The sequence below is a fragment of the Trachinotus anak genome, unplaced genomic scaffold, assembly GCF_046630095.1.
Source record: "Trachinotus anak isolate AG129_WGS33_773 ecotype Australia unplaced genomic scaffold, CSIRO_AGI_Tana_v1 ptg000024l, whole genome shotgun sequence".
Taxonomy (NCBI): Eukaryota; Metazoa; Chordata; class Actinopteri; order Carangiformes; family Carangidae; genus Trachinotus; species Trachinotus anak.
In genome coordinates, this window is record NW_027273875.1 from 6,304,683 (window position 1) to 6,327,373 (window position 22,691).

General features: G+C 40.0%; 2 protein-coding genes across 5 annotated transcripts in view; one reads left to right on the forward strand and one right to left on the reverse strand.

Annotated features, from left to right (window-relative positions):
• Positions 1 to 54: 54 nt before the first annotated feature.
• nfrkb (nuclear factor related to kappaB binding protein) lies at positions 55 to 9,480 on the reverse strand. 4 transcript variants are annotated; one of them, XM_071461000.1, is made up of 26 exons: positions 9,369 to 9,480; positions 8,842 to 8,979; positions 8,520 to 8,721; positions 8,284 to 8,411; positions 8,040 to 8,211; positions 7,696 to 7,800; positions 7,528 to 7,601; positions 7,368 to 7,449; positions 7,048 to 7,243; positions 6,823 to 6,934; positions 6,605 to 6,731; positions 6,427 to 6,504; positions 6,269 to 6,345; positions 6,117 to 6,163; positions 5,729 to 5,789; positions 5,457 to 5,631; positions 5,241 to 5,347; positions 4,910 to 5,033; positions 4,494 to 4,573; positions 4,105 to 4,301; positions 3,705 to 3,975; positions 3,429 to 3,608; positions 2,578 to 3,294; positions 1,603 to 1,709; positions 1,067 to 1,202; positions 55 to 883 (listed from the first exon to the last, which is right to left on the reverse strand). In XM_071461000.1, the coding sequence occupies exons 2-26, from the start codon at positions 8,965 to 8,967 to the stop codon at positions 743 to 745; spliced, it is 3,822 nt and encodes a 1,273-aa protein (XP_071317101.1). In that variant the 5' UTR covers positions 8,968 to 8,979; positions 9,369 to 9,480; the 3' UTR covers positions 55 to 742. The 4 variants fall into 4 exon arrangements, with proteins under 4 accessions (XP_071317101.1, XP_071317100.1, XP_071317097.1 ...); XM_071460999.1 differs by having other exon boundaries at positions 5,729 to 5,792; XM_071460996.1 differs by lacking the exon at positions 9,369 to 9,480 and adding an exon at positions 9,126 to 9,348 and having other exon boundaries at positions 5,729 to 5,792.
• Positions 9,436 to 22,691, forward strand: part of LOC139607789 (ryanodine receptor 1-like) — a 49,679-nt gene continuing 36,423 nt past the window's right edge. The window contains exons 1-29 of the mRNA XM_071460995.1: positions 9,436 to 9,508; positions 10,385 to 10,457; positions 14,940 to 15,059; positions 15,154 to 15,252; positions 15,413 to 15,433; positions 15,989 to 16,063; positions 16,217 to 16,295; positions 16,377 to 16,489; positions 16,576 to 16,675; positions 16,767 to 16,863; positions 17,322 to 17,396; positions 17,501 to 17,657; positions 17,747 to 17,911; positions 18,062 to 18,183; positions 18,321 to 18,507; positions 18,649 to 18,784; positions 18,891 to 18,986; positions 19,381 to 19,499; positions 19,595 to 19,728; positions 19,869 to 20,110; positions 20,313 to 20,505; positions 20,610 to 20,826; positions 20,895 to 20,999; positions 21,107 to 21,210; positions 21,294 to 21,377; positions 21,506 to 21,665; positions 21,818 to 21,965; positions 22,128 to 22,333; positions 22,422 to 22,596. Coding sequence (XP_071317096.1) covers positions 10,410 to 10,457; positions 14,940 to 15,059; positions 15,154 to 15,252; positions 15,413 to 15,433; positions 15,989 to 16,063; positions 16,217 to 16,295; positions 16,377 to 16,489; positions 16,576 to 16,675; positions 16,767 to 16,863; positions 17,322 to 17,396; positions 17,501 to 17,657; positions 17,747 to 17,911; positions 18,062 to 18,183; positions 18,321 to 18,507; positions 18,649 to 18,784; positions 18,891 to 18,986; positions 19,381 to 19,499; positions 19,595 to 19,728; positions 19,869 to 20,110; positions 20,313 to 20,505; positions 20,610 to 20,826; positions 20,895 to 20,999; positions 21,107 to 21,210; positions 21,294 to 21,377; positions 21,506 to 21,665; positions 21,818 to 21,965; positions 22,128 to 22,333; positions 22,422 to 22,596 — 3,577 coding nt within the window. The 5' untranslated portion in view covers positions 9,436 to 9,508; positions 10,385 to 10,409. The remainder of the gene's footprint in view (positions 9,509 to 10,384; positions 10,458 to 14,939; positions 15,060 to 15,153; positions 15,253 to 15,412; positions 15,434 to 15,988; positions 16,064 to 16,216; positions 16,296 to 16,376; positions 16,490 to 16,575; positions 16,676 to 16,766; positions 16,864 to 17,321; positions 17,397 to 17,500; positions 17,658 to 17,746; positions 17,912 to 18,061; positions 18,184 to 18,320; positions 18,508 to 18,648; positions 18,785 to 18,890; positions 18,987 to 19,380; positions 19,500 to 19,594; positions 19,729 to 19,868; positions 20,111 to 20,312; positions 20,506 to 20,609; positions 20,827 to 20,894; positions 21,000 to 21,106; positions 21,211 to 21,293; positions 21,378 to 21,505; positions 21,666 to 21,817; positions 21,966 to 22,127; positions 22,334 to 22,421; positions 22,597 to 22,691) is intronic.

Consider the following 22,691-nt stretch of genomic DNA (forward strand, 5'->3'; position numbering starts at 1 on the left):
TAAAAGTTATGTATGGTTCGAGTGTATGGACTGCTATGAAATAAAGACACCTGGTAAGAGAGCAAATAATGTATTAACACAAAAAACAACATTAAAATAAACCAGACCTAAGTCCAACTCACTTCACGTTTGTTAATATTGTATTACATTAAACATTTAAAGAAATGACAACATCCTACGGAAATTTGAAATGGTAGTGGTAGTATTAACTCACAAGTTGTGCCTTTTGAGGTTATATTTCGGATAAATATCAACAAAGCAATTGGTCTTCTCAAAGTTTGTCTATGGAAAGACTGAAACCTGTCTAAATATGGTTGCAGTTGCCTAAAGGCTGAGCTATTTTACATTTTATTTTGGCTATAACAAGGTGAAGAATAATTTCAGGAGATGAAATTTAATTGAGGAATAATAACAACTTCAAACATACTGGTGACACTAATAACTTGAAAGAGATCAACAACATCCAACAGAGAAAGTCTCAATCATAACACATGCCAATAGCACTTATAGTGAGGAATTGTGTTTCTGGCTTTTGTAGGTATATTCCAAATTGAAAAATAATGAAGGCACATTACACGCTGTAATAACAATGTTATTAAAATAACTTCACTTGCAAGAGTAGAAACATCTCAAATGATCCTGAGAAAAGCTTGAGAACCAAAGTACTAAAACACTATACAGGCATGTGCATGTTGCTCCGGACCTATGATTCATTGCTGGCTGACTAGATGAGATGCGATCATCACTGTTGAGGTGCAGGTGGGGGATCAGGTGCACATTTGGGTGAAGGTGCTGTTGTGACTACAACTGTGGAAACAGACTTGGGAGAGCCTGTTGCCATGTGCTGCTGGAGCTGCTGTGCCTGAACCGTCTGGATGCGAACCTAAAGCCGTTCAGTGACATATTATAAGTAGCAGTCATTATAACATACAGTGTGTATGATCACACAATGATGTACTAGATGAAAATTTGTTTTGATTGAACAGACAATATAAAATGCATGAGTCCATTTTCTTGATAACACCTTCTAAACTGCGACATCAAAACAACTGAAATCCAAGCTAACCTGTGTGGCCTGTCCCTGCTGTTGAAGCTGCTGAAACTGTTGCGCTGTAACAAAGCTGACTGGTTTGTTCCCTGCTATCAGCTTTGTGCCAGCAGGCATAGTGGTCAGGATGATATTCCTGCCCAGGCTGCTGATACTGCTCAAAATAACAGATGAAGAAGAACAAAAAAACATGTCAGTCTATCAAAACCCTGTAAAGAAAAACAGACAATATATTTAAGAGGCTCTAAAATTGATACTTCTGCCACTGCAGTGAAAACAAAATATACAAACAATAGAAATAAATGGTTACAAGGAGGTTGCCATCATCTGACAAGGGAGGCCCAATAGAAGTTTAACATCAAAACACTGAATCTCACAAAACATCAAAATAAAATATATGGTGGTAATCTCAAAATAATTCACTCTCTATTTTCAGTTTAATCTTTATAATCAACTTCTCTATCCATTCTGTCTGGAGGAGGTTATAACAGTAGAAATATTCTCAACACACACACACACAAATAAGTAATAACATTATGGACTATGAGACTTACTTTGCGTTAAGACTTCCCTTCACAATTGGTGTGGTCACTACATTCTTGCTCTTCAGTGGTTGGTTGAGGACAGAGAGTGGCACAGTGATCCGTGCAGGTAACTTCCCCTACAATGTTGTCAAAAAAGATGATAGTTCCTGAGTCATGTGACTTTCAGAAGGTGAAGTTAAATGCTGATCATCAATATGTATCAATGTATCAATACATACGTTGGAGAAGTCATTTAAGTAAGAGCAAAGTCAAAAATCCCCATTGTTGAGAAATACATATAAATCAGTACTGCTAATTACTCAAAATTAACAATTTACAGCCCAATTAATTTACTAAGTGGAAGTAAACTTGAGGAAAAAGCCAAGGCATTCCTCATCAATGAATTCAAATGCATTTCAATAAATCAACTATTATAGGCATTTGGGAGGAAGTATCCACTCTTTTTTTAAAGTGAAACTTCCCAGTCAAACCTAATAGCTTGTGTTCAGATACTTGATTCCTAATTCAGATTGTGTCTATAGCCAGCTTGCAGTTCACACCTGGCATCTAGCTGCATCTCAAATGACCAAAAAAAAACAAATTTCATTTTCCATTTTCCTGTGGAAAACTGTGACTGCTAGTGAGCTGGGAAAAAAAACTAAATAGATTTATTACGCCTGTATTTATCAGATATCTCACCAAATAATATCAAACAAAAAACATATCTGCATTGTTTGGCTAAGGCACATGTGAGTTGCTCATGGGAGGTTTACCTTATATATGTATAGATGATTATGGTCAATGGTTACATGCATCCTCTTACTTTATGAGCCAGCGCCTTTGACCTAATACTACTTGATATCCCATGACCTGTGTGAGTGACTTCGACAAATATTTGGTTGTTCCTGCAGAACAATATGTAACACTTTGAACCCTTCCCTCATCAATATCACGTATATGACTCATCTGACAGAATAAATAATAAGAAGTGAACAATTCTCTTACTGTTTGTGTAGTAACCACTGTAGCCGGGACCTGACGCACAGTAGCTGTAGCTGTTCCTAGTGTCAGGGGGGAGCCCGAGGCACCAGGAGCCACTGTGATCCCCTTAGCACCAGCTACAACACTGGCAGCCATGGTCACCACATTAGCACATGTACTCGCTGTGAGTGGTTTACCGCCAGTGGTGGTTGTCATTGTGATGGTCTGACCCTGCTTCTGTGGAATAACACCAAGACCTGGCATTATCCGAATGGTGGTGCCACCCTTGTCAGGGGAGGACACGGTGGAGAAAGTCCTAGATTTTTGGTCAGTTGTGACAGCCAGTGTTGGCATAAGACGTATGGCTGTGTCTCCTGCAGCCTTCAACAAGGTGGAGGCAACGGGGCCTGCTTTAGTGGTCTGTACTTCCCCAGTACAGGATGTAGCACTGGGGGCAGAGGAAGGTGGTGTCACATGGAGAGTGGCTGATATGCTCTTGCTGCCTGAAGTGGCAGTGCCTAGAAAGTCAGGCGTGAGTTTGACAGTTGCGACTGGAGATTTGGCAAGAGTTGCCATCATGTCTGGGGTTATCCGCAGCACCGTCTGGCCTTTTGCATCTGTGGTGATGGAGGACGGTGGAAGACGTAGGACATCTTTACCCTGAATGCGCAGGTTTGTAGCTGTTATTGGAATCCCTGCTCCTCCTGGAGTCTTCATTCCCAGTTGTCCTGTGATGGACACCTTGAAAGAAAGAAAAAAAAAAAACGTGGAACATGCCTGGTTGAGATATTCTTGTAGTTAAAGACTGTTCAGACAGTCCCTACTTGTAGTCAACATAACTGATCAAATATCCCATTTAAAACAAAATGCTTCACCTGTTTGATGTTTGGGCTGGCAACTCCTTGCAGCACAGCAGGGGAAGCAGGGTTGTTAGCCGGGCTACTGGGTGATCCAGTTTGCGGTTTGGCCACAGTTACAGCAGACACAGACAGGGAGGTCGGCACCTGAACTGGACTACTAGCAGACTGACTCCTCAGAGGCACAGAAACCACTGTCTATTGATATACACAGACACAGACAAGAGTCAAACATTTTTTAATGTGCAAAACAAGCACAGATATTTACCTTTTGTTTAACCATTAGCCAGTTACCTGTGAAATGCCCTTGGCTGCCACTGACACTGGCATTCTGATCTGGTGAGGGGTCTGATGTACCAGAGTGGCCTGCTGATTTCCTGCCGAAGAGCCCAGACCAGCCTGAGCAGTAACTACTCGCACCTGAGGGAGGGAGCCTGCCGCCAAGTGACTCACTATACGTGCTGCATGTTGGGACGTGACAGGCTGTGAAGCTGGAGGAGCAGCCTGACTGGTGGGTAAGATGGTTCCCAGTTGGGGCAATGAGGGAGGGGACACAAGAAGAACACTGGAAGAGCGAGGAGGGGGCAGAATGAAGTGACAAGAGAGGAGTCAATTTCAAATTGCACAAGTGCAACATAGATGTATTTTATATATTTTACGATATAAATAAGAACAAAAGACTTCTTCTTCTGACCCTGGGCTGGATTTCATTGTATCAGGGACTCCAGTTTTTGTTGGCGTGGTGGCTGTGCAAGGTAAGGGTGACTTAGGGGTGCCTGGTGTGTTTGGTGTGGGTGTTGTCGGGGTTGGCGACATGGGGTTGGAGCCTATATCCTGTCCTGCCTCCAGACATCCAGGGGTTTTACTGCCTCCGTCTTTACTGCCAGACTTCTACAACATAAGCAGGGATTGCGATTCATAATCAACAAGTAAAATTTGTATTTCTCAGACAAAATTTAAAAATCCAAATGGGAAAACAATAACTGCTGCTACAGCAGCGCCACTTCAACAGTGTTTTCTGAACAGTAACAGCAAAAGCAACTAGATGTTTCTTCTGCAGTAAAATGGAGGCTGTGGACTCACAGGCTTAGATGTTGGTTTAGGTTTCTGCTGTAGAGCTTTCCTTGCTTTTGCAGCAGCAGCTTGAGCTTGGTGGATCCTCTCTGGATGGGAGAAAGGAAGAACACAGGAATTATTATTTTGTGATCCAGTTTCATCCTCAATCAGATCAAGAGGTATTGAAATTCTACACATTGTGGTTTTAAAAGTTACACACTAATAACAAAAATCTATGCAGCTAGCAGAGTTAAAGGCGTTCTAAGAAATAAAACACATCTTCTGTTCAGACAATAATAGACAATGACACTAGACAAATGGTTACTTCCTCTGGCTGCTTCCAGGCAAAAACCAGAGAATCAGATCTAAAATGTGTCAGCATTTTCATTTCTGAACACTTCATAAAGCAAAGTATTTTTTTAATCAAGCAAATTGTTGCTTACCAAACTCCTCTTGACTGCGATGGCGGTGCAGGTAAATCCACAGTTTGCGGCCAATGTCATACTTGACACAAGGATCTTTCTCATAGTGAAGTCTATCCAGAGCACCACTGACAACCGTGTTCACCTACACAGAAAACAAAGCTCCTTACTCACAAGAAATCTCACCATAAGGCAACAGCTTAAAGGCAGCATCTGCCTCTGCAAAGTCAGGTACACACAAGGTACACACAGAACTAAATCTTGTAATAATGCCGACATCTTAGTCAAACAATGAGCCACACTTCCTGAGTAAGCTGAATGAATAAAATGAGAAATGCAAAATCAATCACACCTGAGCACTAGTGACATCCGGAGCAAGAAACTGTGAGTCTTTCAACAGTTCACAGATCTCTGCCCTTGTTCCTTCTCCATTGGGTAACCTGGCTGCTGCATCCCGCACTATGGAGGAAAGATTTCAGCATTGTGTGATTTGTTTCCTCTGCACACACTTAAAGCACTGGTTTCCCCCAGCTTGAAAATGGAGTCAGAGTGAAACAGAAGGTCTAACCTAGAGAGAGGATGGTGACATATGGTGGCCGGTCTGAGCGGAGCAGTGTGTGCTCCCTGGCTTTGTTGAGAGACATCTCTTTATCAAAAACTCCTTTAACAGGGCCCACGACAGATTCAAAACCGTGCATCCTAAAGGTGAAGGCTTTATGTGGCTGGTTGTATCGCTGCTGTTCCTAATAAACAAACAAAAAGTAAGTTGGCTTAGAAAGTTCATTCCCAGGCAAAAGAGGCAAAATGTTGTAGAACAATTTTCCAGCGGCATAAACAAACCTGGACTTGAAACACTTGTCTTTCATCTCCAGTGCTGGGCCGCACCACATAATCAGTCGAACTGCTTGGTTAGAGACATTACACTGTTAACTTCTACAGCCTCAATATTGAAACTCAGAGTGCTTCATTATATTCATGCAAGGCTTCAAATAACTATCAGCTTTACCTAAAATTAAGCTAATTATATTTTGATAGAGTAATTAAGATGCTAAGTATTTACTAATTAAAAAATTATGTCAAAAATAAAAATGGCATGCTTAGACAGAAAATGTATTGATTATTATTTTGCAGGTAGCTGCTGGGACTATTTACTAATTTGTTCATTGACTTTTCAATATTGTGTCATATATATCATATTTGCCATTTGTGGTGAATTACTGAATCTTACACTCTTGGTGTTGGAGAGGTCATCTCTAACATGTCTTCATTTTCTGTCTGTGGAAGACAAAAAAGAATAGTAACCATAAATATAGCACCATAGCACCATCTGTAAACTCAGTGCTGACGCAGTATTTGTAACATAATAATAAATTGGATTACCTTGACAACTAAATCTTTCGAGTCCAGCCACAGCTGACAGAGGGCACTCAGATCTTTCTCTGTATCCTGAGTGGGACCTACAATAAGTCATGGACATTAATCTCAATGACTAGAATCATCCTGAACACTAAGGCCGGCATCAATCAGGACATTCTTACCAATCCACCTCCACTGCTGAGATTCATCGGCAAATTCGACAAAGGGAGCAAAGCCACTGGGGAGTGCCATCATGCCATCTGATCAAAAAACATAACAGTGCTGAGTAAAAATACATGAGTCACATAGGGTGAAAAACAAAGTCTGACTATTTTAATGTGAGTAACCACTGCTACTTACCTTTAGTCTCTCCTGCAAGAAACTGCAGGGCTTGAAGAACCAAGTCAGACCAACAGGTGGCAAATGAAAACCATGTGTTGAGGGAACTGGCTGGAGAGGACTGCCACATTTGAACTTTCTCCTCCAACTGATATATCAAAATGAAGTCATTATACTGTGTAGTCAGAACTGTGATCAATTCTATAATATGTATGTGAGACCCTGTAATGAATGCATACCATTGAAGTGCTGGCTAGGTTTTCTGCCCTGAGGATGTTCTCCAACAAGCTGAAGAAACTGACAGCTATTTCCTCAACTGTAACTGGGCTGCTCTGACACTCCTCCACAATTCTGCAATAATGATGGATCTTTACATTACAAAATTATATATTTATGTATTTGTGTACACACACTCATAAACATATATATGTACTATATTATTATACTTTGGATTCTAGGCTTACTCTTCCTTGATGTTGGGCAGTGGAGTAGACGGTGTGTCCGGCAAGGAGTTGATGATGTTTGCTGGTGGAGCGGATGGGGTGTCTGCAGGTGCAAGAGTTTCAAAGGGATCCTCAGATTCCACTTTTATTGTCCTCATTTTCTTCTTCCTTCTCTCATCTCTTATCTTCTTCTTTGGCAGAGACAGATCAAAGAGTGCTGGAAGATAAAAAGGAAAGAAACATAAATGGAAACATAATAAAATGTGTCATTATAAAATTAACAAAAATCAAGGCTTTGGCTTAAGACTTTTCTTTCTTTCTTTCTTTATTTATTTACTCACACATAGTCCCCTTCCGACCAAAATTTGCTCTTGAAAGTATGTCTCCAAGGTGGGTATCAGAGGTCATCAAGTCTGGATGGTCCTGAGTAAATCAATCATTAGTGATATACAGTACAAGTTAAGACATAAACTATACCTGTGTTTCCCCCCCCCCACTTACTGGTTGCCGCTTCCTCTTCTCCCGATGATTTTGCAGCATGGCTTTCAAGTCCCGCTCACCTAGTTCTATTTTTTCTGTTTAGAAACAAAAGGTTTTTCAGCATTATAGTCACTGTCTCCAAACATACTGTAAGAGAAACATCATCTGGATATTGCAGAAATCACTGACCAGTAGTCTTCATGTCTTGGGTGGAGAGGCTGGGAAGAACTCTGAGCGCGACAGTGGGTGTCGGAGAGGAAGGTGATGGTGGTGCTGGATTCCACATTGATATGTCTACAAGCAAATGCAATAAGATGCGGAAAACAACAGATATGGTCAGTTTTATAAATTTGTTTTTAAGCTCTTGAATTTTACTTGTATTACTTCGTATTAATGTCTGAATCCCTAATCATTTTTATATTATTGGTTGTAACTTCTATCTAAATTCACTTGTGAACTTTTGTGTCAAGGAAGTGCTTTAAATATAAAAGGTATTAATATCAGCAGTGATACTAATGAAAGAACAGACTGACCATCATCATCAGATGAAGGATTGCTGTCTCCACACTCAGTTTTGACCTCCTTTAATATTCGGCTCAATCTTCTCCTCACCCTTGGCTCCCGCATTTCAGCATGAGTCTTGGTCGGTAACTTTCTTTTTGGTGGAAAGTCCAGACCATTATGAACAGCAAACTCCAGCAGCTCCTACAACAAGAGGACATATTAAGGCCATGCAATAGGTCATGTGCCTTGTACATTAAACTTGTACAAAAATACCTTTCTGGAGACGAGGATCTGCTTCAACAGTCTGTGGTAATACTGCTGAAGGGAGTACAACTGTCGCTTTCTCTGGGACTTGGCACACAATTGTCTGTACTTGACAACCTCAGGATTGAAGTAACCATCTGGATTGAGATAATATTGGTCATGATCACAAAGTATTTAAAAAAAAATCCACTCAGCATGACATATTTGTGCGTTGGTGAGTAAATAAGTGGGTTAATAGGAAGCACCTCTGAATAGTTTTTGCGCAAGATGAAGGGGATTTCCAAAATTAAAATTTCTGTTGTTGAAGAGGTCACTGATGGTGCTGTCCTGCTCCACAACATTGTTGTCAGGAAACTGTGGCAAAAACTGTCGAAGGTGCTGCCTCTGGGAATCTGACAGTACTTCACTCCAGGTGCTTTCGCTCATCACAGAGAAGAAAATTTCAGGCTGTTAAAAACAAAAGTCAACAGCAAAGGTAAATACATCACTGTCATTGGGTCTTAACCTGTAAAGAATCAACAATGCAGGAAAGAGTAGCATTTTATCATTGAACCCCAGACAACTCACGTCCTCAAGAAGGTCCTCTGGAAGGTTCACTCTGCAGTTCCCCAACATACATTCCTCTGTAATTTGTCCATCGTTTTCTTCTTTTGGATCAAGAGCGTCTGTAAGCATGTGTGTGAGGGCATCCATTCTTCTCCAAGCCTGTCGTTACAGAAAAAACACGAGTGCAAAGTTGCACAAAATCTCGTTTTAATCTGCGGACTGACGCCAGCTGTTATGTTTGCTTCCAGTCATTAAACTTGCAAACGCCGTTTGATTTACAGTTTTGAAATAGTTCGGTGTCTCACCTTCAAATGACTGATATTCGCAAGCATTCACCAATGCCAAAACATTAGCCACTTTGTACAGTAACGTAGCGCTGCTTAGCGAGCTAAGCTAACAGCTAAGTTAGCAAAGCTGCCAGTTAAAACGTTTGAATACGTCTTTCAACTTTCAACGCAAACATATTATGTCTGTACGGCATATTGACAAATACGCGTATCAAAAGACTCAGTTGATAGCGCAGGTTAAAAAGTGCTATTAGCTCTTACCTGACACTGTTTTCTGTTTCGGAAATGAGGAGGGAACTATTTTGTCGACGTACCGTTTTCTTCTTCTGCGCAAATTAGACGATGACCTTCTGACGCAGCTCGCCGAGCGTGTTTTGCCGCCCTCCAAGGTAAATCACTGAGTAAGTTTAAATGGTATTTCAGTTTCTAAAACTATAAACCTTTACACAAATCTTCATTACTTATTGTTCTTTTTTATTATTAATATCAACTTTGGGGTGGAGAAAAGCCATATTTCGTATTTTAGCACACTCAATCTCTCGTCAACAATGGACTTTGATGCTAATAGAGCTATATTTTATATTAAGCTTATTTCTCTATATTTGTTATTTTCACGTTTCTCATACACCTAACAGACATTCTTCATGTCTTGCATGTATTTTTGTTTACAGGTAATCATTTAACAACACAACCCACAAAGTAACATTTCTTCATCTCACAGACACCCCCCCTGTATCCTAGTAGAATCACTCAATTTTATTAAACAAATAAAAACAATGTCCCTCTCATATAATGGGTTAAATCGCAAATAATGGAAAATTCATAACAAGACTAAATTTCAAAAAACATGCAAATGATTTGTGCCTTACCCTCTTAAAGTTTGAAGTTTCACTTTAGGAATAACACTGATACAATGTGCTCCTTTTCAAACTCAGTCTTTAATTGTTGGAATTATGATAGTTCTCACTATTTGAAATTATTGTCTTTCTTCAGTGCAGTCATTACTATAATAGCACAAGACAATAGTCTAGACATTTTAACTCAAGAACATTTGAATGGCTGGTTCAGCATTGTCAGCTTGCTCCACCTCTTTATGATGCTGTAATGAACAGGAATGAACAGTCAGTCCCTCTGCCTCATAACACAGCCAGAGAGAAGCACAGGACCAGCATTACTCTTCAGAAACCCTCACCGACATTGTCTTGTCTGATGTGGTGGGCGTACAGGCACCAGGAGTTACTGAACTGTGAGACAAACTTTTTCCCATTTCTCTCAAGGTTTTGCTGTTAATGCCTTGGGAGGATGGCAGAAGGAGCAGATGGAGAGGAAGAGATTCAGTTCCTGCGTACGGTAAGTGATGCTGTCTGCCTCTTCTCAAAGCAGTTTTAAAACTGCCAGTAAACTTATTCAGTGAATGATGTACAGTACTACAACTTTAGTATACTAAATTGTCATTTCATAACTGAGAACAGACAAACATTTTCTGTGCAAGGTAACTGTCTTTGCTTGGAGCACAGATTGACAAAGACAGGTGGCTGTTTTTTTTTGCCATTGTTATCTATTTATATCCCAATGGGTACTTCATAGGTTGCTGTTTTGTCACAGAGAGAAAAACTTCTGGTGCGAGGTGACAGTTAACACATAGACATGTATGTAACAAACTACGGAAAGCAATTAGACACCAATTTTAAGCATTTTCATTCATCATATTTTGACATGGAGACCACTGTTGTAACTTTGCTAGCCATTAGGATAGTAAATATTCTTTGACTCAGTCATTGCATGCTACATTTTCTGTAGCTTGAAGCAGAACATTGCACCTGTGGCTGAGGCAGGGATCCAGATTACAATGGCTTCAGGGTGTAGTGTGAAATCCTGGACTCAACTGAACTATGCCTTGTGGTTTTATGGGAATGTTGATGTTTTTTTTCTTGGCTCTTGACTCTACTACTGACCACAAAGATCTCTCTCCAACTTCCTGTCGACGGAGTATCGCCATGTTTGTTTCTTGATCTGATTACAGATTAAATACATGGTAGTATTATTTTTCACTTCCGAAGAGTGAAAATGAGAATGAAAACAGCAACAACTTAAATATTCTGGGTAGTGTGCTATTATTAGTATTTGTGTAAAAAATAATTTTGACCAAGACTAGTCCTTTATCTCAAGGACTACTCACCTATTTTCATCTATCTTTTTAGAAAAAAATGCATGTGACAGATTGCAGTGTCCTCAACTTAAACAGTTTGAGTGGAAATTACTGATGGACTTATTTGCATTTTGTTGTTCCTTGGAAATAAATGGCTGCTTCAGATGGAGGTCAACTACAGAGTACCCGTTCTCTGCTGTTTACATGACAGCATTGCATATTCCTATTTGTAAGCAATAAATAATCAATTACTGTGCATTATGTCAATGACCATGTCAGACATCAAAATTCAATATGGGTGCACTGGATGAATCCACAGGGTGCCCATTTGTTCACAGCTCTTTTTCTACTGCAGCCCTATTTTATGTTTTAGGTATCATGTCTTTTTGATATAAATATTTGATGTAGGGAGGTTTCTGTACATTTTTAAGTTCTACTGAAAAATTTAGACGTATGAAGTTTTGAAAATTTTGACATAATTGACAATACAGTACATGATGTAAAATATTTGGTTGAAATCAGTTTATTTTTGCTGCATTACTCACCACAGAGCTATCACATTTACTTTTTAGAGCTCTGCGCCAAAGCCTTCAGAAGGTCATTGTGGCCTTGCAAGCAGACTACTCTACTCTATGTAACACTCTATATGGATAGTCAGCACTGATACTCAACTATTGTAGATGTTCTACATAGTGTCACTTGATTTACTCTGGACCCTGGTAACTTTAGCCCTGATGTTAGCGGAAGCCAGACACTGATTTTTTATAGACCGTATTACAAGTAACACTTGAAACTTGGTTCCTTATAGCCACTTGAATATAAGTTGTGTTGTCATTAAGTGTGACTGAAGCCTCAGTCCTTTTGCTTATAGAAGCATTTACTTCATATTTTCTTGAGCATAAACACATTCAAATAGTCCAAATATGTTTTCTTTTATATATTTGATGTAAAAAACACATTTTCAGTTAGCATTGTCTCATGGCTCCAGACACAGCACAAAAATAAAAATTTGTCAACTAACGTGTCATAAAGTTACTGTCATTCTGTTGCTATTCACCCTGAACTCAGCTGAGTTCTATATTTACTGTGTGAGGATTAGCAGGTTCAAAGCTTGGCCCATTTCAGCACCTGCTTACTTCAGTCCACGTAGGACCTCTACTTCTAAAGCAGTACCAGCAGTCTTTATATCAGATGCTAGTTTCAAAACATTTTGTCAGATAGGTTTGACAGTGGTTCTTAGATGGCAAATCATCTGACAAAAAAACAGGTGAAAACACCCAGCTGTCACAGCCTCATCTGTCTTCCAGTCAGTCTGTCTGTCAGTCTGTTGGTGCTGGAGAACATGACATGACAAACTTAATCCTCAGCTCTGTCATGGGCTATGACCTTGTAATATTTGGCTGAATTGTATTTAAGGTGCCAGTACTGTTAGATGCATTTTTGCATTAATCTAATGCCTGTTGTAAATTATTAAACTACTGACTTCATAGGAGAGGTGTTTCATTATTGTTAAATACTATATTTATAGTCCTTCTGTTCAGGGCATAAGAATGATGAAGAGGAAACATCTCCCTTCTACAAGACTGCAGTCTTGCACACTGTTACACAGGCATGATACAAGTTCTGTTTAACTCACACTTAAACTCTACAATACAGCAACAAACAATAGTGGTCATATTGGCAGAGCTGCCACACTGTACTGCAGCTTTAACCTTAAAACAAACACCAACAAACCTTATCCAAGTCGTGTTGAGACTGTGATTTTGTCAGTATAATGGAAATCCTTGGTTAGATCTCAGCTATGGTCCTTTTGTCTGGAGTTTGTATGTTTCAGTTCTAGACTGCACTCTGACAATTTCCCACTGATATCAAATTGAAGATGTTTGCTTATAATAGAGTGCTCCACCACAGATTTTAAACTTTGTACATACCGTAACAAATATCAATTTACAGATTTCCTTTATCAATATATTTTTATTATGTACCAAATTTGTTGTATTGTTAAAATCAGAACTTTACATATTACAGAATCTTTTACCAGTTTACAGCTTCAGAAACATTATGACATAAATATTAAGTAAATTAACTATATTAAAGCAAAAACTAAATCTAATTACATAATTCTTGAATCCAATTGACTAAATGACATTTGTTACTTAGTGCCCAGCTGAGCATAGAACTGAGTTTTGAACTGAGTTGAGTCAAATTGAATTTGTGAATATTCCTGTCCTTAGCAAGCTGACTAATTGCATCATTTAAATCAGCAATGTAGGCCAATTTCTTTTCTGGCTGTCAAATCTTAACTATCTGTTGCTTTCCAGAAAGGGACGTGTGAACAGCAGGTGCAGCTGCCTGAAATAGAGAGCTGTGGGGGAGTGGCTGGTTCCTTGGAGCCAGAGAGGAGGGGAGATTAGTACGGGGCTGGTGAAGGCACAGAGAAATGCAGTTACAAAAAAAGTACATGTGAAGGTCAGAGAAGGTTGTATAGGGAAACAGCTGTTTTTGCAGGTTATTTTATCTATGAATTGTTATTTATGTTGGCCACAGTGTATTGTCTTTGATTAAAATTTTGGTTGCCAAAAACTCTAATTTATGTGGTGAGATGAGGACATCACTCTCTGTGTCCCAGAGGCACCTCTAAATAAGTTTTGCTTGCATTGCCATGCCTTGCAAATATAGTATAGTATGTGTCATATGGATTTGACCTATCTGAGCCATGAATGAACAGTTTAATATGCTAACCCATGAAATGTGAGACTTATGCTGCGTTCAGGAAAGTCAGAAAATACAAACTCCAACTTGGAAAAAATTATTTATTTTATTTATAAACAGGTCAGATTTTTTTGCTTGTGCAGAAATTCATGTCCCTAATTTACCTGAGTTAACATCATAAAAATTACAATTATAGCATCCTCTGTTGTGACTGACAGACGGACAGTAATATTGCAAACGTCATTTAATTACTTTAAACAAGTCATTTACTATTCACATTCTAAATATATTAGTGAAGTCAGATGATACAAGACTACAAATAGAAGTACATTCACCTTGGACATTTTCCATCCTTATGAAGACAAAAACAGTGTGAAGATGTTACTGTGGGCTTCCATAGTGTTTTCAAAGTTGATCATGGGAATGCGTGTTTATTCAGTGTTGTTTCCACTCAGAAGTTTCTGAGTTTACTGTCATCTTGGATGCGGCAATAATGTGATCTAAGATTTGCAAAATGCATTAAAGGGGAACACCACAGATTTTAAATATCAAAATCTGTTTACTCTTGTACTATAGTGCAACATGTGTGGGGAAAAAGGTGGCAGAAGCCTTTTGTGGCTCCCGAGGAAGCTGAGTGACATCTGAGAAATGAATGTTTTAAAAAATGGCCTAATCCACATCTCTACTTGAGGCTAGAGGTTTGACATTAGTCACTACTAGCATAACATACTGTTGGCAGTGGATTTGCATTGTGGGTAAGGTGCAAGGTGTTGAGGGATAAATCATGGAATAAAAAAGACAGTGTCTCTGTTTCTGATTCATCTATTTATTTATCTTCCCTCAGATAATTCTGGCTGGAGACCTTTGTTCTTTGTTGTATATCGATCTCTCTTGTGCTTTTCCCATGTTCTCCCGCACAATGTCCCAGAAAAACCCTCCTCCTTCACTTTGGACTTGTTTTGTCATTGTAGGATGATCAAGTGGTGCTGCAGTGCACTGCATCTATTCTGAAGGAACAGATCAAGCTGTGTCTGTCATGTGAAGGGTTTGGTAATCGTCTGTGTTTCCTTGAGACCACCTCGAACGCTCAGGTAGTGAAAAGACATGTCTATGCCTTTTATGTCATTTATTTGAGAATTTTAATTGCTGCTGTTCTTCAGGTTTACTGGTTGTGCTGTGTTTCAGAATGTCCCTCCAGACCTTGCTATCTGCTGCTTCATTTTGGAGCAGTCACTGTCTGTGCGGGCGTTACAGGAGATGCTGTCCAACTCCTCTGTGGATGAGGTAAGGCACAAGTAAGGGGGAATTAGTAGGGTTTGGTTTAAAGGTTACTCTTTTCAATGGTATGTACTCATTATATAATAAACAAATGCAGTTTGTTCACTTTGTTTCTTTTCTGACTTGATGCCCCGTGCTCCTTCACTCTCCCACCTCCCAACCACAGGCTGTTGATCTGGACAAATGGGTATGTTTGACACATTCTTCCTTTGCACTGTTCAAGGACATTTTTGTCCACTGCTTCATCCTGAGAGTTTGTGTCATGACTGTATCACAGCTTCCTTCCACAACTTCTTTAGTGTTATCATAGAGCAACTAAGCTTACAGTACCTCCACTGAGGTCAAGGGTGACAACATCGTAGATAAAGCTCAGCTTTCTTTTTCTCTTTTTGAAATTTTTAGTGTCTCTATCATTGTTAATCTCTTTGTTCAGACTAATTAATTTATGTTTCTCTTTTAACATCCATTCTTCACTCGGTCTCAGTGCTAAAATGCAACTTAGTTATTGTTTTGCTCATTTGTGTCAGCTGGTCTGCAATGATGTAGTTTGTTCCCTGTTGTTTACACCTTGCTTTGTTTTACAATTGTACGACATGGCTGTGTTCTTTATTCCTTCTTTTGGAGTCTGTAGACTTGTCCTATTGGTATTTTGATATCAAGTAGTTAACTTGTCATGAAGTGAATTTTGAATATGATAACATTTAACTGACTTTAACTTACCTGCCTCCACCTGTCCTCCCAGTCATCACAAGGGGGGGGTCACCGAACTCTTCTCTACGGACATGCCATCCTCCTGAAACACACTCACTCCAGCATGGTGAGCACATGTACAACCAATTATGTGGCTTCCATTGCTCTATCCTGCCTTCTTTTCTAAGCAGCAGTTCTCCTTAAAAGTCATTATTCTCTAAGTTGTGATGAGAGCATTTCTCTCTGACCCTTACTTGTTATCCCTCTCTTTACACTGCAGTACTTGAGCTGTTTGACTACTTCGCGCTCACTGACAGATAAATTGGCTTTTGATGTGGGCTTGCAGGAGGACTCCACAGGTGGCTATGAACGTTACTGTCCATTATGTGTAACACAAGCCGATGTAGATTTCTGTATTCTAAATCATTTGTCTGTCACAGGAGAGGCATGCTGGTGGACCATCCACCCAGCCTCCAAGCAAAGGTCTGAGGGTGAGAAGGTCAGGGTGGGAGATGACCTCATTCTTGTCAGTGTTTCTTCAGAGCGATACCTGGTAACCACAATTTTATTTACTGTCACTCTAACTGAAAATATGTTGTCTATAACTCTTACCAGTATCACCATTTATGCTCTTTCCAGCATCTGTCCTATGCCAGTGGTGACTTGATGGTCGATGCTTCCTTCATGCAAACACTGTGGACCATGACCCCTGTGATGTCTGGATGTGAGCTAGCTGAAGGTTTGTAGTTTTGCTGTTGCTAAAAAAAATATTTCTTTTGTTCATGAACCTGTCCACTCTTTCTTAGAAAAATATGGCTCTTGTCCGCTAGGTTTTCTGACCGGAGGATACGTGCTCAGGCTGTTCCATGGTCACATGGACGAGTGTTTGGCAATCCCAGGAGCTGACCAAGGGGACGACCAGCGCAGGTTAGCAATATCTTAGATTCCTGTACTTTCCAAATATATCAAAACACTGTGCCATCTTTGGTTGATTTAGCTTTGTAGCAAATGTTTTAATGAACCAGATAGCCTCTTATCCTCATCGTATAATATTTGCTCATTATTTTTTCTGCTTGGTTAGATTTTTTGGCAACATTGTTTTTCAGCAGCTTAAATCATAGGGTCATATGGTCATTGAACACACCAAGAAGGAGTTTTGAGAGTGGTTCCTGCTTGCAGTCTGCATTTCTACATAATGATGGAATAATAGACAAATGTTTTTCAATTAATTTCAATGTGCCACATATCTGAGGAAGGTTGAATATCATAATTTGTTGACATAAACTGAAACCACTGGCTGAAAAAAAATAAATGAAAACATTTTGAATTTGTCCACCTTTGTTCTACATCATTAACTGGCATGTTTTTTGGGGGGGGGTTTTCAGAGTTGCTCATTATGAAGGAGGGGCTGTATGCAGTCATGCCCGATCCTTATGGAGACTTGAGCCACTACGCATTGGGTGAGTGTCTTGATTCTTTGCATTAAACAACATCTGTTTTGCAATCATTTGCTTTCAGTGACTTAACAGTATGTGGATGCTCATTCATTTGTGCCTGTTGGTAGTTGGAGCGGAGGTCACATTAAATGGGGCCAATCTTTCCGAATACGTCACATAACAACAGGCAGGTACCTTTGTCTGGATGAAGAGAAAGGACTGCTGTTGGTGGACCCAGAGAAGGCCGTTTCCAAGATGTCAGCCTTCTGCTTCAGAATTTCAAAGGTCATTGTCATGAACAGTCAACTGTGTGAGAACTGTGTAGAGATTCTTGGCAGGCTTTATTGTGAACACACGTTTCATTTAAACTACAGGAAAAAATTGAAGTGACCCAGAAGCGAGATGTGGAAGGCATGGGCACGCCTGAGATTAAGTATGGAGAGTCAATGTGCTTCGTACAGCATGTTTCATCAGGCCTCTGGCTCACATATGCTGCCGTTGATGCTAAATCTGCCCGTCTAGGTCCCCTAAAGAGAAAGGTAAAGGAGAACTATACATCAAGATGGTCAGAAAAATATAAACGCAACTTGACAACTCAAACACATCTGACAAGTCAGCATATAATGTATGCATGTATAAGTGTTGAGCACATACTTGTGTTTTTAAGAAAACTTGTATCCGATTCTTAGGCCATACTCCATAAAGAAGGTCACATGGATGATGCACTCACAGTGGCTAGATCTCAGACTGAAGAGTCCCAAGCTGCCAGAATGATTTACAGCACAACAGGCCTCTTCAACCAGTTTATCAAGTAGCACTGCTTCAGTTATTATTATTCATAATAATATTATTATTATCTTATTCACATCATTGCTAATAGCTTTGTTGGCTTTTTAGATACAACATATTTGTTGTGGTATTCACATCATGCTCTTTTCATGGCTTCAGAGGACTAGATGCACTGAGTGGGAAAAACAAATCTGCCAATCCCCCATCTCTGCCTATGGACACCGTGGTGCTCTCCCTGCAGGACCTCATTTTCTACTTCCGACCCCCTGAGGAGGAGCTGGAGCATGAGGACAAGCAGTTCAAGCTTCGCTCTCTCAAGAACAGACAGAACCTTTTCCAGGAGGAGGTTGGTCCACCTACTGAGGAATGACTTTTTATGAAAATGTTTAACCACTGCATGTTTGGATGTATATGTTTAGTTTGGTTGATTTATTTCCATTCAACAGTTGTATTTCATTTGTCTATAAGTGTTAATTGTTTTGAACAGGGAATGATTACTCTTGTTCTGGACTGTGTTGATCGGCTCAATGTCTACAACACGGCAGCCCACTTCTCAGAGTATGCTGGGGAGGAAGCTGCAGAGTCGTGGAAGGAGATAGTAAATTTATTGTATGAATTGCTAGGTACTGTGATTTTAAATTAGTCATTTATATTTCCCATATCCAGCCATCTTTTCGTTTGTGAATATGATAGATTAACAATCTTTTCTGCTTCTCTTCTGTCATGAAGCTTCTTTGATAAGAGGAAATCGAGCAAACTGTGCCCTGTTTTGTGATAACCTTGACTGGCTGGTCAGTAAATTGGATCGTTTGGAGGCATCTTCAGGTATCAAAGATGAATAGAAGCTCATTTAGATACACAATGTACATTTAGTTTCTTGTTTTCTCTCCCCAAAAGCCGACGTATTATTAGATTGACCACATAACCTACTGGTATAAACTAGTCATTTGTTTTATCATTTGAAACTGAATTTGACTGGTTACAAACAGCACACTGGGTGATCAAAACAATATGACAGTATGATGCAATTTAAAAGAATATTCCTTCAAAAAACATGAACTGAACATGAAGCCTTTAATGTTTTGTTAAGACTGCCAAAATTAAATTCTTCTTTTAAAGTGGGTCTATTGCATTGTATTGTGCTTTTCTCCCATACCATATAAAATACATGTACTTCCAATGTTTATGTAATTCACATATTGTCACATTTTTCTGACAGGCATCCTGGAGGTGTTGTACTGTGTTCTGATTGAGAGTCCAGAGGTGCTGAATATTATCCAAGAGAATCACATCAAATCAATCATCTCTCTGCTGGATAAGCATGGACGCAATCATAAGGTCAGCAGCATGTAGAACTGTTTGCTGAACATATTGGAAAACTACTAAACAAACAGAACAGTTGTCATCAATTTCTGTGTCCATTGCTTTGCCAGGTCTTGGATGTGCTCTGTTCTCTGTGTGTGTGTAACGGTGTAGCTGTGAGGTCAAATCAAAATCTCATCACGGAGAATCTACTTCCAGGTCGTGACCTCCTACTTCAAACCAACATTATCAATTATGTAACCAGGTGGGCAAGTTTGTATGAGCACATTTCAGTAGGGGCTCAGAATGCTTTGTGCTCTCTCTTGTGTCCTAAAGCCCAGTTATCTATCAGCTGCTCTGAATAAGGTATTTGTTTTGTAATCTTTTATCTTTGTAATCTTTTAGTATGAGACCCAACATTTTCCTTGGGACATGTGAAGGATCCACTCAGTATAAGAAGTGGTATTTTGAGGTGATGGTGGACCATGTAGAGCCATTCCTTACAGCTCAGCCATATCACCTGCGTGTGGGTTGGGCTCTGACAGAGGGCTACAGTCCTTACCCTGGTGGAGGGGAAGGCTGGGGGGGCAACGGGGTCGGAGATGACCTCTATTCCTACGGTTTTGATGGGCTTCACCTCTGGTCAGGTAAAGTGAACATGGTATGATATTTTTAGAAGTGGTCTTTTGCATGCATTTTACCTGCACCAGCACCACCAGCAGCTCATGTTTGGACAGCTTATTCCCAAGAACATTTACATGTATTACCTTTATTCTTTAAACAGATTAATTCCTTAAGATCTCATGAATTTGAACAAAATATGCGTTCACTTCCTCTGTGTGTCTGCAGGACGTGTTCCACGCCATGTTGCCACACCCAATCAGCACATCCTGGCAGCAGAGGATGTGATCAGCTGCTGTTTGGATCTAAGCGTGCCCAGTATTTCCTTCCGTATCAATGGGCATCCTGTTCAGGGGATGTTTGAGAACTTCAACCTGGACGGCCTGTTTTTCCCTGTTGTCAGCTTCTCTGCAGGCATTAAGTAGGATGTTGTGAATTGTAAATGAAAGTATGAATACGTTTTTTGTTTGACAAGCACAGTGCAATTATGACATATGAGACTTAATTTTCCACTCTAACTTCAAGGTTGCGGTTTCTTCTCGGAGGGCGTCATGGGGATTTCAAGTTCCTCCCACCTCCAGGCTATGCTCCTTGCTATGAAGCAGTGCTGCCCAGGGATCGTTTGAGGATTGAGCCCATCAAGGAGTATAAGCATGATTTCGATGGCATCCGCAACCTGTTAGGTCCAACTCAGTCCCTCTCACATACAGCCTTCACTCCTTGCCCTGTGGACACTATACAGGTAAAACCTTATTCCATCTCTTTTTCATCTTCATCTTTTCCTCTGCACTGAATTTCTTATACTTTCAGATTGTACTTCCACCTCATTTGGAGCGCATTCGAGAGAAGCTTGCAGAAAATAGCCATGAGTTATGGGCTGTTACTCGCATTGAACAAGGATGGACGTATGGGCCAGTGAGTGTTTTCACTGTTGGTTACCTTTCCTGTAGAAAATGTTGTTCTGGACACTAACAATTTACTCAAAACATCTTTGCACTTTACTTTTTAAAATCAATGTCAAGTTTCGTGATGACAACAAGAAGCTGCACCCCTGCCTGGTAGATTTCCAGAGTCTGCCTGAACCAGAGAAGAACTACAATTTGGCCATGTCAGGAGAGACACTCAAGTAAGTTGGAGCCTTCACTTTATTAATAATGCTGGGCTTTCAGCTTTTTGTATTTCTAATGCCTCTTATGAATCATTTTCAAGGACTCTGCTGGCACTAGGCTGTCATGTAGGAATGGGAGATGAGAAAGCAGAGGAGAATCTGAAAAGGACAAAGCTCCCCAAAACGTGAGCTGCAAGATATTCATTTATTCTGATTTATTTGGTGGCATTGCCTCTGTTTTATCATATACATTGTTCATGGTGTTGTAAAGCCTCTCCAAGACCAATTCTGATCACAAAGTATTTTTTGTTAGTTACATTCAGAGTAATGGGTATAAACCAGCCCCTCTGGACCTCAACCATGTCAAACTAACTCCTAATCAAAACACTCTTGTGGAGAGACTGGCAGAAAACGGACACAATGTGTGGGCAAGAGACCGAGTTCGCCAGGGCTGGACATACAGTATTGTGCAGGTACCACCATTCGTTTTATGAAGAAGCCACTATGATAATAATAATAATAATAATTATGTGTAGATACTTTGATGGATACAAGGTCAATAAAAAAAAAAATTCATCCATTTATTCTATTACATTGTCATGTTTGATATTATTTTCCTGTGTAGGATATAATGAACAAGCGCAATCCCCGTCTGGTTCCTTACAACCTACTAGATGAAAAGACTAAAAAAACCAATAGAGACACAGTTTGTGCAGCTGTTCGCACTCTCATCGGATATGGTTACAACATAGAACCACCTGACCAGGAGAGCAGTAAGTTTGCACCGCTATCTATAAATGGGATGGCAGGAATTCTTGTTTATTTTGTTATGTAATCCTACAAATTCATCATTAGAGCTACAAACGTTTTATTGAATCCACAAACTTTTATTCTTTTTTTCTATTAACTGCTATTGTGTGTGTGTGTTAATGTAGGTGGGCATGGACCAGGCAGCTCCCGTGGAGATAAGATCAGAGTCTTCAGAGCAGAGAAATCTTATGCTATCACACAGGGGAAGTGGTACTTTGAGTTTGAGGCTGTGACTGTTGGGGAGATGAGAGTGGGCTGGGCCCGGCCCAGTGTTCGTGCAGACACTGAACTTGGTGCAGATGAGTTGGCATATGTCTTCAATGGTTTCAAGGTGAGAGAAAGACCTAGTTTACGTGCTTATGAAGGATGCCAAAGCCTTTTTAAAACTAAAGTCTAAAATTAACATTTTTCTTTTTCAGGCCCAACGTTGGCATTTGGGAAATGAGCCATTTGGTCGTCAGTGGCAATCTGGTGATGTGGTGGGTTGTATGATTGACCTCACAGAGATGAACATCATGTTTACACTCAATGGAGAAATGTTGATCAGTGACTCAGGCTCCGAGATGGCCTTTAAAGATATCGAGATAGGCGAAGGTAAGAAAAGTAACAAGTGACAGCAAGTGTTCTCAGGAGTCATTTGATACTAGCATATGTCGGTTTGCATTTTTAATGCATGTTCATGCATGTAT

Bases quoted from the DNA above. Each gene is read 5' to 3' on its own strand.
- nfrkb (XM_071460996.1), bottom strand. From the start codon at position 9,152: ATGCTTGCGAATATCAGTCATTTGAAG. The intron at 3,609-3,704 runs GTAACTGGCTAA...GTATATCAATAG, and splicing joins CAGCCAAGGGCATTTCACAG to ACAGTGGTTTCTGTGCCTCT. The intron at 3,295-3,428 runs GTGAAGCATTTT...CTTTCTTTCAAG, and splicing joins CCAGCCCAAACATCAAACAG to GTGTCCATCACAGGACAACT.